The sequence below is a fragment of the Ranitomeya imitator genome, chromosome 7, assembly GCF_032444005.1.
Source record: "Ranitomeya imitator isolate aRanImi1 chromosome 7, aRanImi1.pri, whole genome shotgun sequence".
Taxonomy (NCBI): domain Eukaryota; kingdom Metazoa; phylum Chordata; class Amphibia; order Anura; family Dendrobatidae; genus Ranitomeya; species Ranitomeya imitator.
Genome location: NC_091288.1, coordinates 3,796,036 through 3,811,257, shown reverse-complemented (window position 1 = coordinate 3,811,257; position 15,222 = coordinate 3,796,036). Strand labels below are relative to the sequence as shown.

At 46.3% G+C, this 15,222-nt stretch overlaps 1 protein-coding gene across 1 annotated transcript in view; it reads right to left on the bottom strand.

The window, feature by feature from the left end:
• Nucleotides 1-210: 210 nt before the first annotated feature.
• Nucleotides 211-15,222, bottom strand: part of CFAP221 (cilia and flagella associated protein 221) — a 204,972-nt gene continuing 189,960 nt past the window's right edge. The window contains exon 24 of the mRNA XM_069732565.1: nt 211-4,007. Coding sequence (XP_069588666.1) covers nt 3,890-4,007 — 118 coding nt within the window. The 3' untranslated portion in view covers nt 211-3,889. The remainder of the gene's footprint in view (nt 4,008-15,222) is intronic.

The window sequence follows — 15,222 nt, the reverse complement described above, 5'->3', positions numbered from 1 at the left end:
AGTGAGCGGCGCGGAATAATCATTCCCAGATCTCAGCTTGGTGGCAATACACAGACTGGAAACACAACAGAATATCTGTTACAGTGTATCAGCGGAGACGGATTCTGCTAGATCTCAACAACGCAGAGGTCGCACCGCTCCCGTCCTGCTGCTACAATGTGTCAGTCTGGATGTCGATCTGTATCTGTTACAACAAGCAGAAAGGAGGCGGAAATAAAAAATCCTTTATTATGTCATACTGAAGCTTTATACAGCAGTGAGCCCGGATAAGAGGTCAGCGGCAACCGGGTCATACAGAGGTGCGCCCCACCGGTCACTAGTATCAGCCGGGTCATACAGAAGTGCACCCCACCAGTCACTAGTATCAGCCGGGTCATACAGAAGTGCACCCCACCAGTCACTAGTATCAGCCGGGTCATACAGAAGTGCACCCCACCAGTCACTAGTATCAGCCGGGTCATACAGAAGTGCACCCCACCAGTCACTAGTATCAGCCGGGTCATACAGAAGTGCACCCCACCAGTCACTAGTATCAGCCGGGTCATACAGAAGTGCACCCCACCAGTCACTAGTATCAGCCGGGTCATACACAGGTGCGCCCCACCGGTCACTAGTATCAGCCGGGTCATACAGAAGTGCGCCCCACCAGTCACTAGTATCAGCCGGGTCATACAGAGGTGCGCCCCACCAGTCACTAGTATCAGCCGGGTCATACAGAAGTGCACCCCACCAGTCACTAGTATCAGCCGGGTCATACAGAAATGCACCACACCGGTCACTAGTATCAGCCAGGTCATACAGAAGTGCGCCCCACCAGTCACTAGTATCAGCCGGGTCATACAGAAGTGCACCCCACCAGTCACTAGTATCAGCCGGGTCATACAGAAGTGCACCCCACCAGTCACTAGTATCAGCCGGGTCATACAGAGGTGCACCCCACCAGTCACTAGTATCAGCCGGGTCATACAGAAGTGTACCCCACCGGTCACTAGTATCAGCCGGGTCATACAGAGGTGCGCCCCACCGGTCACTAGTATCAGACAGGTCATACAGAAGTGCACCCCACCAGTCACTAGTATCAGCCGGGTCATACAGAAGTGCACCCCACCAGTCACTAGTATCAGCCGGGTCATACAGAAGTGCACCCCACCGGTCACTAGTATCAGCTTGGTCATACAGAAGTGCGCCCCACCAGTCACTAGTATCAGCCGGGTCATACAGAGATGCGCCCCACCGGTCACTAGTATCAGCCGGGTCATACAGAAGTGCACCCCACCAGTCACTAGTATCAGCCGGGTCATACAGAAGTGCACCCCACCGGTCACTAGTATCAGCCGGGTCATACAGAAGTGCACCCCACCGGTCACTCTAGTATTAGTCGGGTCCTACAGAAGTGCGCCCCACCAGTCACTAGTATCGGCCGGGTCATACAGAGATGCGCCCCACCAGTCACTAGTATCAGCCGGGTCATACAGAAGTGCACCCCACCGGTCACTAGTATCAGCCGGGTCATACAGAAGTGCACCCCACCGGTCACTCTAGTATCAGCCGGGTCATACAGAAGTGCACCCCACCGGTCACTCTAGTATTAGCCGGGTCATACAGAAGTGCACCCCACCAGTCACTCTAGTATCAGCCGAGTCATACAGAAGTGCACCCCACCAGTCACTCTAGTATTAGCCGGGTCATACAGAAGTGCACCCCACCGGTCACTCTAGTATCAGCCGGGTCATACAGAAGTGCACCCCACCGGTCACTCTAGTATTAGCCGGGTCATACAGAAGTGCACCCCACCAGTCACTCTAGTATCAGCCGAGTCATACAGAAGTGCACCCCACCGGTCACTAGTATCAGCCGGGTCATACAGAAGTGCACCCCACCAGTCACTAGTATCAGCCGGGTCATACAGAAGTCCACTCCACCGGTCACTAGTATCAGCCGGGTCATACAGAAGTGCACCCCACCGGTCACTCTAGTATCAGCCGGGTCATACAGAAGTGCACCCCACCAGTCACTCTAGTATCAGCCAGGTCATACAGAAGTGCACCCCACCAGTCACTCTAGTATCAGCCGGGTCATACAGAAGTGCACCCCACCGGTCAGTCTAGTATCAGCCGGGTCATACAGAAGTGCACCCCACCAGTCACTCTAGTATCAGCCGGGTCATACAGATGTGCACCCCACCGGTCACTCTAGTATCAGCCGGGTCATACAGAAGTGCACCCCACCAGTCACTCTAGTATCAGCCGGGTAATACAGAAGTGCACACCACCGGTCACTAGTATCAGCCGGGTCATACAGAAGTGCACCCCACCAGTCACTAGTATCAGCCGGGTCATACAGAAGTGCACCCCACTGGTCAGTCTAGTATCAGCCGGGTCATACAGAAGTGCACCCCACCTGTCACTCTAGTATCAGCCGGGTCATACAGAAGTGCACCCCACCACCAGTCACTCTAGTATCAGCCGGGTCATACAGAAGTGCACCCCACCAGTCACTCTAGTATCAGCCGGGTCATACAGAAGTGCACCCCACCACCAGTCACTCTAGTATCAGCCGAGTCATACAGAGGTGCACCCTACCGGTCAGTCTAGTATCAGCCGGGTCATACAGAAGTGCACCCCACCGGTCAGTCTAGTATCAGCCGGGTCATACAGAAGTGCACCCCACCAGTCACTCTAGTATCAGCCGAGTCATACAGAAGTGCACCCCACCGGTCAGTCTAGTATCAGCCGAGTCATACAGAAGTGCACCCCACCGGTCAGTCTAGTATCAGCCGGGTCATATAGAAGTGCACCCCACCAGTCACTCTAGTATCAGCCGAGTCATACAGAAGTGCACCCCACCGGTCACTAGTATCAGCCGGGTCATACAGAAGTGCACACCACCGGTCACTCTAGTATCAGCCGAGTCATACAGAAGTGCACCCCACCAGTCACTCTAGTATCAGCCGGGTCATACAGAAATGCACCACACCGGTCACTAGTATCAGCCGAGTCCTACAGAAGTGCACCCCACCGGTCACTAGTATCAGCCGGGTCATACAGAAGTGTACCCCACCAGTCACTCTAGTATCAGCCGGGTCATACAGAAGTGCACCCCACCAGTCACTCTAGTATCAGCCGGGTCATACAGAAGTGCACCCCACCAGTCACTCTAGTATCAGCCGGGTCATATAGAAGTGCACCCCACCAGTCACTCTAGTATCAGCCGGGTCATACAGAAGTGCACCCCACCAGTCACTCTAGTATCAGCCGAGTCATACAGAAGTGCACCCCACCAGTCACTCTAGTATCAGCCGGGTCATACAGAAGTGCACCCCACCAGTCACTCTAGTATCAGCCGAGTCATACAGAAGTGCACCCCACCAGTCACTCTAGTATCAGCCGGGTCATACAGAAGTGCACCCCACCAGTCACTCTAGTATCAGCCGAGTCATACAGAAGTGCACCCCACCGGTCACTAGTATCAGCCGGGTCATACAGAAGTGCACCCCACCGGTCACTAGTATCAGCCGAGTCATACAGAAGTGCACCCCACCGGTCAGTCTAGTATCAGCCGGGTCATACAGAAGTGCACCCCACCAGTCACTAGTATCAGCCGGGTCATACAGAAGTGCACCCCACCAGTCACTCTAGTATCAGCCGGGTCATACAGAAGTGCACCCCACCAGTCACTCTAGTATCAGCCGGGTCATACAGAAGTGCGCCCCACCAGTCACTAGTATCAGCCGGGTCATACAGAAGTGCACCCCACCAGTCACTCTAGTATCAGCCGGGTCATACAGAAGTGCGCCCCACCAGTCACTAGTATCAGCCGGGTCATACAGAAGTGCACCCCACCAGTCACTCTAGTATCAGCCGGGTCATACAGAAGTGCACCCCACCAGTCACTCTAGTATCAGCCAGGCCTCGCGGGACAGCAGCTTCATCCGTCTCACATTTCCCTGTAGCTTCTCGGCCAACATGTTTCCTTCCACTGGAACAAGAGATTCCTCCCGAGTGTCCCTGAGAAACACACAGAATTAGTCCAGTGTCCAGAGACTTTAAGGGGCTTCTGCCACCGCCCAGCGACGTCACCTGCCACCACCCAGCACTTGCACACATTAATACACATTTATCGTACTCACTTATATAATGCCATTAAATCCACAGCACTATACAGTAATTATCGGCTCCGTCCTCATTGGGGCTCACAATCTACACTTCCTAACTGTACCTATTTCGAGCGCGGGAGGAAACCGGAGAACCCGGAGAAATCCCCAAAACATGGGGAGAACATGCAAACTCCTTGCAGATGTTGTCCTTGGTGGGATTTGAACCCAGAACCCCAGAGTTGCAAGGCTGCAGTGCTAACCACTGAGCCACCATACAGTGCTGACCACTGAGCCACCATACAGTGCTAACCACTGAGCCACCATACAATGCTAACCACTGAGCCACCATACAGTGCTAACCACTGAGCCACCATACAGTGCTAACCACTGAGCCACCATACAGTGCTAACCACTGAGCCACCATACAGTGCTAACCACTGAGCCACCATACAATGCTAACCACTGAGCCACCATACAATGCTAACCACTGAGCCACCATACAGTGCTAACCACTGAGCCACCGTACAGTGCTAACCACTGAGCCACCGTACAGTGCTAACCACTGAGCCACCGTACAGTGCTAACCACTGAGCCACCGTACAGTGCTAACCACTGAGCCACCTTATAGTGCTAACCACTGAGCCACCATACAGTGCTGACCACTGAGCCACCATACAGTGCTAACCACTGAGCCACCATACAGTGCTAACCACTGAGCCACCATACAGTGCTGACCACTGAGCCACCATACAGTGCTAACCACTGAGCCACCATACAGTGCTAACCACTGAGCCACCATGGTTCCGGGATGATTCCTTAATTTTCTTGCCTCTTCAGAAGTTGTCAGGATATGGAAGCTGCTGTGTAATGGCTGTACACCCTGCTGACTGCCACCACCACTGATGCACATGCATAAAAGGAATCCGTCAACTGAAATTTGCTCCCCTATCTGCAAGCATCAACTTGATGTAAGGGCAGAGACCCTGATTCCAGCGATGTTTCACTCACTGGGTTGCTAGCTGCAGTTTTGATAAAATCAGTTTATTCTGCTGCAGAACTTGCATTTCTCTTAATAGTTATCGCTGTATAACTCCGCCCACACCACTGATTGGCAGCCTTCAGTGTACACTGTGCAAGGGCACACAGTGGTGGGGGCGGGATTATACAGAGAAAACTGCCAATCAGTGGTGGGGGCGGGATTATACAGAGAAAACTGCCAATCAGTGGTGGGGGCGAGGTTACAAATATGCAGCACTACCTGGCAGCAGGTTACTTTTCATCTAGTGATAATCTCCTGCTGAGAAACTCCATCAAGGGAGCCAAGTAAGTGACACGTTGCTGGGATCAGGCTCTCTGTCCCCGCATAATGCTACCCTCAGATTACATAGCAACAAACCTGCTGACAGACTCCCTTCAATGAGTAACTCCTGAGAGGCACATTCCTCCAGCACCGCGCGACCTTGCTCCGTCACACATAACAAGTAATGGACGTCATTAATAATAATCACTATCAACAATAACCAGCGGCCTGTGGGAGAATATCGACCCGTCACTACGTAGAAGTATGTGCAGGAGACAATAATAAATGTGAGAACGTGTGTACTCTCATCATCCACCACCACAATGCCATGACCTATAGAATAAACCCACCCCAGATATACGGATCATAGAAAGATAAACTCCACAAACGGCGCTGGGTCCATCCATGACTTATCCTGTATTATTATTATTTATATAGCCCCATTACTTCCATGGTCTGTACAGGAGAAAGGGGTTACATACAGAGGTATAGATATCACTTACAGTAAACAGGTTTACAGTGACAGACTGGTACAGAGGGGAGAGGACCCCGTCCTTGTGAACTTACGTATTCTACTACAGAGCTGCACTCACTATTCTGCTGGTGCAGTCACTGTGTACATACATTACTGATCCTGAATTACATCCTGTATTATACTCCAGAGCTGCACTCACTATTCTGCTGGTGCAGTCACTGTGTACATACATTACATTACTGATCCTGAGTTACCTCCTGTATTATACCCCAGAGCTGCACTCACTATTCTGCTGGTGCAGTCACTGTGTACATACATTACATTACTGATCCTGAATTACATCCTGTATTATACTCCAGAGCTGCACTCACTATTCTGCTGGTGCAGTCACTGTGTACATACATTACTGATCAAGAGTTACATCCTGTATTATACTCCAGAGCTGCACTCACTATTCTGCTGGTGCAGTCACTGTGTACATACATTACATTATTGATCCTGAGTTACTTCCTGTATTATACCCCAGAGCTGCACTCACTATTCTGCTGGTGCAGTCACTGTGTACATACATTACATTACTGATCCTGAGTTACATCCTGTATTATACTCCAGAGCAGCACTCACTATACTGCTGGTGCAGTCACTGTGTACATACATTACATTACTGATCCTGAATTACATCCTGTATTATACTCCAGAGCTGCACTCACTATTCTGCTGGTGCAGTCACTGTGTACATACATTACATTACTGATCCTGAGTTACCTCCTGTATTATACCCCAGAGCTGCACTCACTATTCTGCTGGTGCAGTCACTGTGTACATACATTACATTACTGATCCTGAGTTACATCCTGTATTATACCCCAGAGCTGCACTCACTATTCTGCTGGTGCAGTCACTATGTACATACATTACATTACTGATCCTGAGTTACATCCTGTATTATACCCCAGAGCTGCACTCACTATTCTGCTGGTGCAGTCACTGTGTACATACATTACATTACTGATCCTGAGTTACATCCTGTATTACACTCCAGAGCTGCACTCACTATTCTGCTGGTGCAGTCACTGTGTACATACATTACATTACTGATCCTGAGTTACATCCTGTATTACAATCCAGAGCTGCACTCACTATTCTGCTGGTGCAGTCACTGTGTACATACATTGCATTACTGATCCTGAGTTACCTCCTGTATTATACTCCAGAGCTGCACTCACTATTCTCCTGGTGCAGTCACTGTGTACATACATTACATTACTGATCCTGAGTTACATCCTGTATTATACTCCAGAGCTGCACTCACTATTCTGCTGGTGCAGTCACTGTGTACATACATTACATTACTGATCCTGAGTTACATCCTGTATCATACTCCAGAGCTGCACTCACTATTCTGCTGGTGCAGTCACTGTGTACATACATTACATTACTGATCCTGAGTTACATCTTGTATTATACTCCAGAGCTGCACTCACTATTCTGCTGGTGCAGTCACTGTGTACATACATTACACTACTGATCCTGAGTTACCTCCTGTATTATACCCCAGAGCTGCACTCACTATTCTGCTGGTGCAGTCACTGTGTACATATATTACATTACTGATCCTGAGTTACATCCTGTATTATACTCCAGAGCTGCACTCACTATTCTGCTGGTGCAGTCACTGTGTACATACATTACATTACTGATCCTGAGTTACCTCCTGTATTATACCCCAGAGCTGCACTCACTATTCTGCTGGTGCAGTCACTGTGTACATACATTACATTACTGATCCTGAGTTACATCCTGTATTATACTCCAGAGCTGCACTCACTATTCTCCTGGTGCAGTCACTGTGTACATACATTACATTACTGATCCTGAGTTACATCCTGTATTATACTCCAGAGCTGCACTCACTATTCTGCTGGTGCAGTCACTGTGTACATACATTACATTACTGATCCTGAGTTACCTCCTGTATTATACTCCAGAGCTGCACTCACTATTCTGCTGGTGCAGTCACTGTGTACATACATTACATTACTGATCCTGAGTTACATCTTGTATTATACTCCAGAGCTGCACTCACTATTCTGCTGGTGCAGTCACTGTGTACATACATTACATTACTGATCCTGAGTTACCTCCTGTATTATACTCCAGAGCTGCACTCACTATTCTGCTGGTGCAGTCACTGTGTACATACATTACATTACTGATCCTGAGTTACATCCTGTATTATACTCCAGAGCTGCACTCACTATTCTGCTGGTGCAGTCACTGTGTACATACATTACATTACTGATCCTGAATTACATCCTGTATTATACTCCAGAGCTGCACTCACTATTCTGCTGGTGCAGTCACTGTGTACATACATTACATTACTGATCCTGACTTACATCCTGTATTATACCCCAGAGCTGCACTCACTATTCTGCTGGTGCAGTCACTGTGTACATACATTACATTACTGATCCTGAGTTACCTCCTGTATTATACCCCAGAGCTGCACTCACTATTCTCCTGGTGCAGTCACTGTGTACATACATTACATTACTGATCCTGAGTTACATCCTGTATTATACTCCAGAGCTGCACTCACTATTCTGCTGGTGCAGTCACTGTGTACATACATTACTGATCAAGAGTTACATCCTGTATTATACTCCAGAGCTGCACTCACTATTCTGCTGGTGCAGTCACTGTGTACATACATTACTGATCAAGAGTTACATCCTGTATTATACTCCAGAGCTGCACTCACTATTCTGCTGGTGCAGTCACTGTGTACATACATTACATTACTGATCCTGAGTTACATCCTGTATTACAATCCAGAGCTGCACTCACTATTCTGCTGGTGCAGTCACTGTGTACATACATTGCATTACTGATCCTGAGTTACCTCCTGTATTATACTCCAGAGCTGCACTCACTATTCTCCTGGTGCAGTCACTGTGTACATACATTACATTACTGATCCTGAGTTACATCCTGTATTATACTCCAGAGCTGCACTCACTATTCTGCTGGTGCAGTCACTGTGTACATACATTACATTACTGATCCTGAGTTACATCCTGTATCATACTCCAGAGCTGCACTCACTATTCTGCTGGTGCAGTCACTGTGTACATACATTACATTACTGATCCTGAGTTACATCTTGTATTATACTCCAGAGCTGCACTCACTATTCTGCTGGTGCAGTCACTGTGTACATACATTACACTACTGATCCTGAGTTACCTCCTGTATTATACCCCAGAGCTGCACTCACTATTCTGCTGGTGCAGTCACTGTGTACATATATTACATTACTGATCCTGAGTTACATCCTGTATTATACTCCAGAGCTGCACTCACTATTCTGCTGGTGCAGTCACTGTGTACATACATTACATTACTGATCCTGAGTTACCTCCTGTATTATACCCCAGAGCTGCACTCACTATTCTGCTGGTGCAGTCACTGTGTACATACATTACATTACTGATCCTGAGTTACATCCTGTATTATACTCCAGAGCTGCACTCACTATTCTCCTGGTGCAGTCACTGTGTACATACATTACATTACTGATCCTGAGTTACATCCTGTATTATACTCCAGAGCTGCACTCACTATTCTGCTGGTGCAGTCACTGTGTACATACATTACATTACTGATCCTGAGTTACCTCCTGTATTATACTCCAGAGCTGCACTCACTATTCTGCTGGTGCAGTCACTGTGTACATACATTACATTACTGATCCTGAGTTACATCTTGTATTATACTCCAGAGCTGCACTCACTATTCTGCTGGTGCAGTCACTGTGTACATACATTACATTACTGATCCTGAGTTACCTCCTGTATTATACTCCAGAGCTGCACTCACTATTCTGCTGGTGCAGTCACTGTGTACATACATTACATTACTGATCCTGAGTTACATCCTGTATTATACTCCAGAGCTGCACTCACTATTCTGCTGGTGCAGTCACTGTGTACATACATTACATTACTGATCCTGAATTACATCCTGTATTATACTCCAGAGCTGCACTCACTATTCTGCTGGTGCAGTCACTGTGTACATACATTACATTACTGATCCTGACTTACATCCTGTATTATACCCCAGAGCTGCACTCACTATTCTGCTGGTGCAGTCACTGTGTACATACATTACATTACTGATCCTGAGTTACCTCCTGTATTATACCCCAGAGCTGCACTCACTATTCTCCTGGTGCAGTCACTGTGTACATACATTACATTACTGATCCTGAGTTACATCCTGTATTATACTCCAGAGCTGCACTCACTATTCTGCTGGTGCAGTCACTGTGTACATACATTACATTACTGATCCTGAGTTACCTCCTGTATTATACCCCAGAGCTGCACTCACTATTCTGCTGGTGCAGTCACTGTGTACATACATTACATTACTGATCCTGAGTTACATCCTGTATTATACTCCAGAGCTGCACTCACTATTCTCCTGGTGCAGTCACTGTGTACATACATTACATTACTGATCCTGAGTTACATCCTGTATTATACTCCAGAGCTGCACTCACTATTCTGCTGGTGCAGTCACTGTGTACATACATTACATTACTGATCCTGAATTACCTCCTGTATTATACTCCAGAGCTGCACTCACTATTCTGCTGGTGCAGTCACTGTGTACATACATTACATTACTGATCCTGAGTTACATCTTGTATTATACTCCAGAGCTGCACTCACTATTCTGCTGGTGCAGTCACTGTGTACATACATTACATTACTGATCCTGAGTTACCTCCTGTATTATACTCCAGAGCTGCACTCACTATTCTGCTGGTGCAGTCACTGTGTACATACATTACATTACTGATCCTGAGTTACATCCTGTATTATACTCCAGAGCTGCACTCACTATTCTGCTGGTGCAGTCACTGTGTACATACATTACATTACTGATCCTGAATTACATCCTGTATTATACTCCAGAGCTGCACTCACTATTCTGCTGGTGCAGTCACTGTGTACATACATTACATTACTGATCCTGACTTACATCCTGTATTATACCCCAGAGCTGCACTCACTATTCTGCTGGTGCAGTCACTGTGTACATACATTACATTACTGATCCTGAGTTACCTCCTGTATTATACCCCAGAGCTGCACTCACTATTCTGCTGGTGCAGTCACTGTGTACATACATTACATTACTGATCCTGAGTTACATCCTGTATTATACCCCAGAGCTGCACTCACTATTCTGCTGGTGCAGTCACTGTGTGCATACATTACATTACTGATCCTGAGTTACATCCTGTATTATACTCCAGAGCTGCACTCACTATTCTGCTGGTGCAGTCACTGTGCACATACATAGTAACATAGTAACATAGTTAGTAAGGCCGAAAAAAGACATTTGTCCATCCAGTTCAGCCTATATTCCATCATAATAAATCCCCAGATCTACGTCCTTCTACAGAACCTAATAATTGTATGATACAATATTGTTCTGCTCCAGGAAGACATCCAGGCCTCTCTTGAACCCCTCGACTGAGTTCGCCATCACCACCTCCTCAGGCAAGCAATTCCAGATTCTCACTGCCCTAACAGTAAAGAATCCTCTTCTATGTTGGTGGAAAAACCTTCTCTCCTCCAGACGCAAAGAATGCCCCCTTGTGCCCGTCACCTTCCTTGGTATAAACAGATCCTCAGCGAGATATTTGTATTGTCCCCTTATATACTTATACATGGTTATTAGATCGCCCCTCAGTCGTCTTTTTTCTAGACTAAATAATCCTAATTTCGCTAATCTATCTGGGTATTGTAGTTCTCCCATCCCCTTTATTAATTTTGTTGCCCTCCTTTGTACTCTCTCTAGTTCCATTATATCCTTCCTGAGCACCGGTGCCCAAAACTGGACACAGTACTCCATGTGCGGTCTAACTAGGGATTTGTACAGAGGCAGTATAATGCTCTCATCATGTGTATCCAGACCTCTTTTAATGCACCCCATGATCCTGTTTGCCTTGGCAGCTGCTGCCTGGCACTGGCTGCTCCAGGTAAGTTTATCATTAACTAGGATCCCCAAGTCCTTCTCCCTGTCAGATTTACCCAGTGGTTTCCCGTTCAGTGTGTAATGGTGATATTGATTCCCTCTTCCCATGTGTATAACCTTACATTTATCATTGTTAAACCTCATCTGCCACCTTTCAGCCCAAGTTTCCAACTTATCCAGATCCATCTGTAGCAGAATACTATCTTCTCTTGTATTAACTGCTTTACATAGTTTTGTATCATCTGCAAATATCGATATTTTACTGTGTAAACCTTCTACCAGATCATTAATGAATATGTTGAAGAGAACAGGTCCCAATACTGACCCCTGCGGTACCCCACTGGTCACAGCGACCCAGTTAGAGACTATACCATTTATAACCACCCTCTGCTTTCTATCACTAAGCCAGTTACTAACCCATTTACACACATTTTCCCCCAGACCAAGCATTCTCATTTTGTGTACCAACCTCTTGTGCGGCACGGTATCAAACGCTTTGGAAAAATCGAGATATACCACGTCCAATGACTCACCGTGGTCCAGCCTATAGCTTACCTCTTCATAAAAACTGATTAGATTGGTTTGACAGGAGCGATTTCTCATAAACCCATGCTGATATGGAGTTAAACAGTTATTCTCATTGAGATAATCCAGAATAACATCCCTCAGAAACCCTTCAAATATTTTACCAACAATAGAGGTTAGACTTACTGGCCTATAATTTCCAGGTTCACTTTTAGAGCCCTTTTTGAATATTGGCACCACATTTGCTATGCGCCAGTCCTGCGGAACAGACCCTGTCGCTATAGAGTCACTAAAAATAAGAAATAATGGTTTATCTATTACATTACTTAGTTCTCTTAGTACTCGTGGGTGTATGCCATCCGGACCCGGAGATTTATCTATTTTAATCTTATTTAGCCGGTTTCGCACCTCTTCTTGGGTTAGATTGGTGACCCTTAATATAGGGTTTTCATTGTTTCTTGGGATTTCACCTAGCATTTCATTTTCCACCGTGAATACCGTGGAGAAGAAGGTGTTTAATATGTTAGCTTTTTCCTCGTCATCTACAACCATTCTTTCCTCACTATTTTTTAAGGGGCCTACATTTTCAGTTTTTATTCTTTTACTATTGATATAGTTGAAGAACAGTTTGGGATTAGATTTACTCTCCTTAGCAATGTGCTTCTCTGTTTCCTTTTTGGCAGCTTTAATTATTTTTTTAGATAAAGTATTTTTCTCCCTATAGTTTTTTAGAGCTTCAATGGTGCCATCCTGCTTTAGTAGTGCAAATGCTTTCTTTTTACTGTTAATTGCCTGTCTTACTTCTTTGTTTAGCCACATTGGGTTTTTCCTATTTCTAGTCCTTTTATTCCCACAAGGTATAAACCGCTTACACTGCCTATTTAGGATGTTCTTAAACATTTCCCATTTATTATCTGTATTCTCATTTCTGAGGATATTGTCCCAGTCTACCAGATTAAGGGCATCTCTAAGCTGTTCAAACTTTGCCTTCCTAAAGTTCAATGTTTTTGTGACTCCCTGACAAGTCCCCCTAGTGAAAGACAGGTGAAACTGCACAATATTGTGGTCGCTATTTCCTAGATGCCCGACCACCTGCAGATTTGTTATTCTGTCAGGTCTATTAGATAGTATTAGGTCTAAAAGTGCTGCTCCTCTGGTTGGATTCTGCACCAATTGTGAAAGATAATTTTTCTTGGTTATTAGCAGAAACCTGTTGCCTTTATGGGTTTCACAGGTTTCTGTTTCCCAGTTAATATCCGGGTAGTTAAAGTCCCCCATAACCAGGACCTCATTATGGGTTGCAGCTTCATCTATCTGCTTTAGAAGTAGACTTTCCATGGTTTCTGTTATATTTGGGGGTTTGTAACAGACCCCAATGAGAATTTTGTTACCATTTTTCCCTCCATGAATTTCGACCCATATGGACTCGACATCCTCATTTCCTTCGCTAATATCCTCCCTTAAAGTGGACTTTAGACAAGACTTTACATAGAGACAAACCCCTCCTCCTCTCCGATTTTTACGATCCTTTCTAAACAGACTGTAACCCTGCAAGTTAACTGCCCAGTCATAGCTTTCATCTAACCATGTCTCGGTTATTCCCACTATGTCAAAGTTACCTGTAGATATTTCTGCTTCTAGTTCTTCCATCTTGTTTGTCAGGCTTCTGGCGTTTGCGAGCATGCAGTTTAGAGGATTTTGTTTTGTTCCAATCTCCTCACTGTGGATTGTTTTAGAAATGTTCTTACCTCCCTTCTGAGTATGTTTTCCTGGGTCGTCTTTGTTCGAGTCTAATGTTTTTCTTCCCGTCCCCTCTTCTTCTAGTTTAACGCCCTCCTGATGAGTGTAGCGAGTCTTCTGGCGAATGTGTGTTTCCCAGGTTTGTTGAGGTGTAGTCCGTCTCTGGCGAGGAGTCCATCGTACAAGTAATTCACACCGTGGTCCAGGAATCCGAATCCTTGTCGTCTGCACCATCGTCTTAGCCAGTTGTTTGCATCAAGGATCCTGTTCCATCTCCTGGTGCCATGCCCGTCTACTGGAAGGATAGAAGAAAAAACTACCTGTGCATCCAGTTCCTTTACTTTCTTCCCCAACTCTTCAAAGTCCTTGCAGATTGTCGGTAGGTCCTTCCTTGCCGTGTCATTGGTGCCAACATGTATCAGAAGAAATGGGTGGACGTCCTTGGAGCTGAAGAGCTTTGGTATCCTATCGGTCACATCCTTGATCATCGCACCTGGAAGGCAGCATACTTCTCTTGCAGTTATGTCCGGTCTGCAGATGGCTGCTTCGGTGCCTCTCAGTAGTGAGTCTCCCACCACCACCACTCTTCGTTGCTTCTTGGCTGTACTTTTTGCTGTCACTTGTTGATGTGTGCCCTTTTCTTTTTTGCTTGCTGGTATTGCTTCATCCTTAGGTGTGCCATCTTCATCCTCTACAAAGATTTGATATCGGTTCTTCAGTTGTGTGGTTGGTGATTTCTCCATGGTCTTCTCGCTTCTTTTGGTCACATGCTTCCACTCATTTGCTTTTGGAGGTTCTCTGACACTTTTTTCACCTTCTGTGACCAGTAGAGATGCTTCTGTTCTGTCTAGAAAGTCTTCATTCTCTTTGATGAGTTTCAAAGTTGCTATTCTTTCTTCCAGACCCCGCACCTTTTCTTATAAAAGGGCCACTAGTCTACACTTCTGACAGGTGAAATTGGATTCTTCTTCTGGTCGATCTGTGAACATGTAGCACATGCTGCAGCTCACCATGTAGGTTGTCACATCT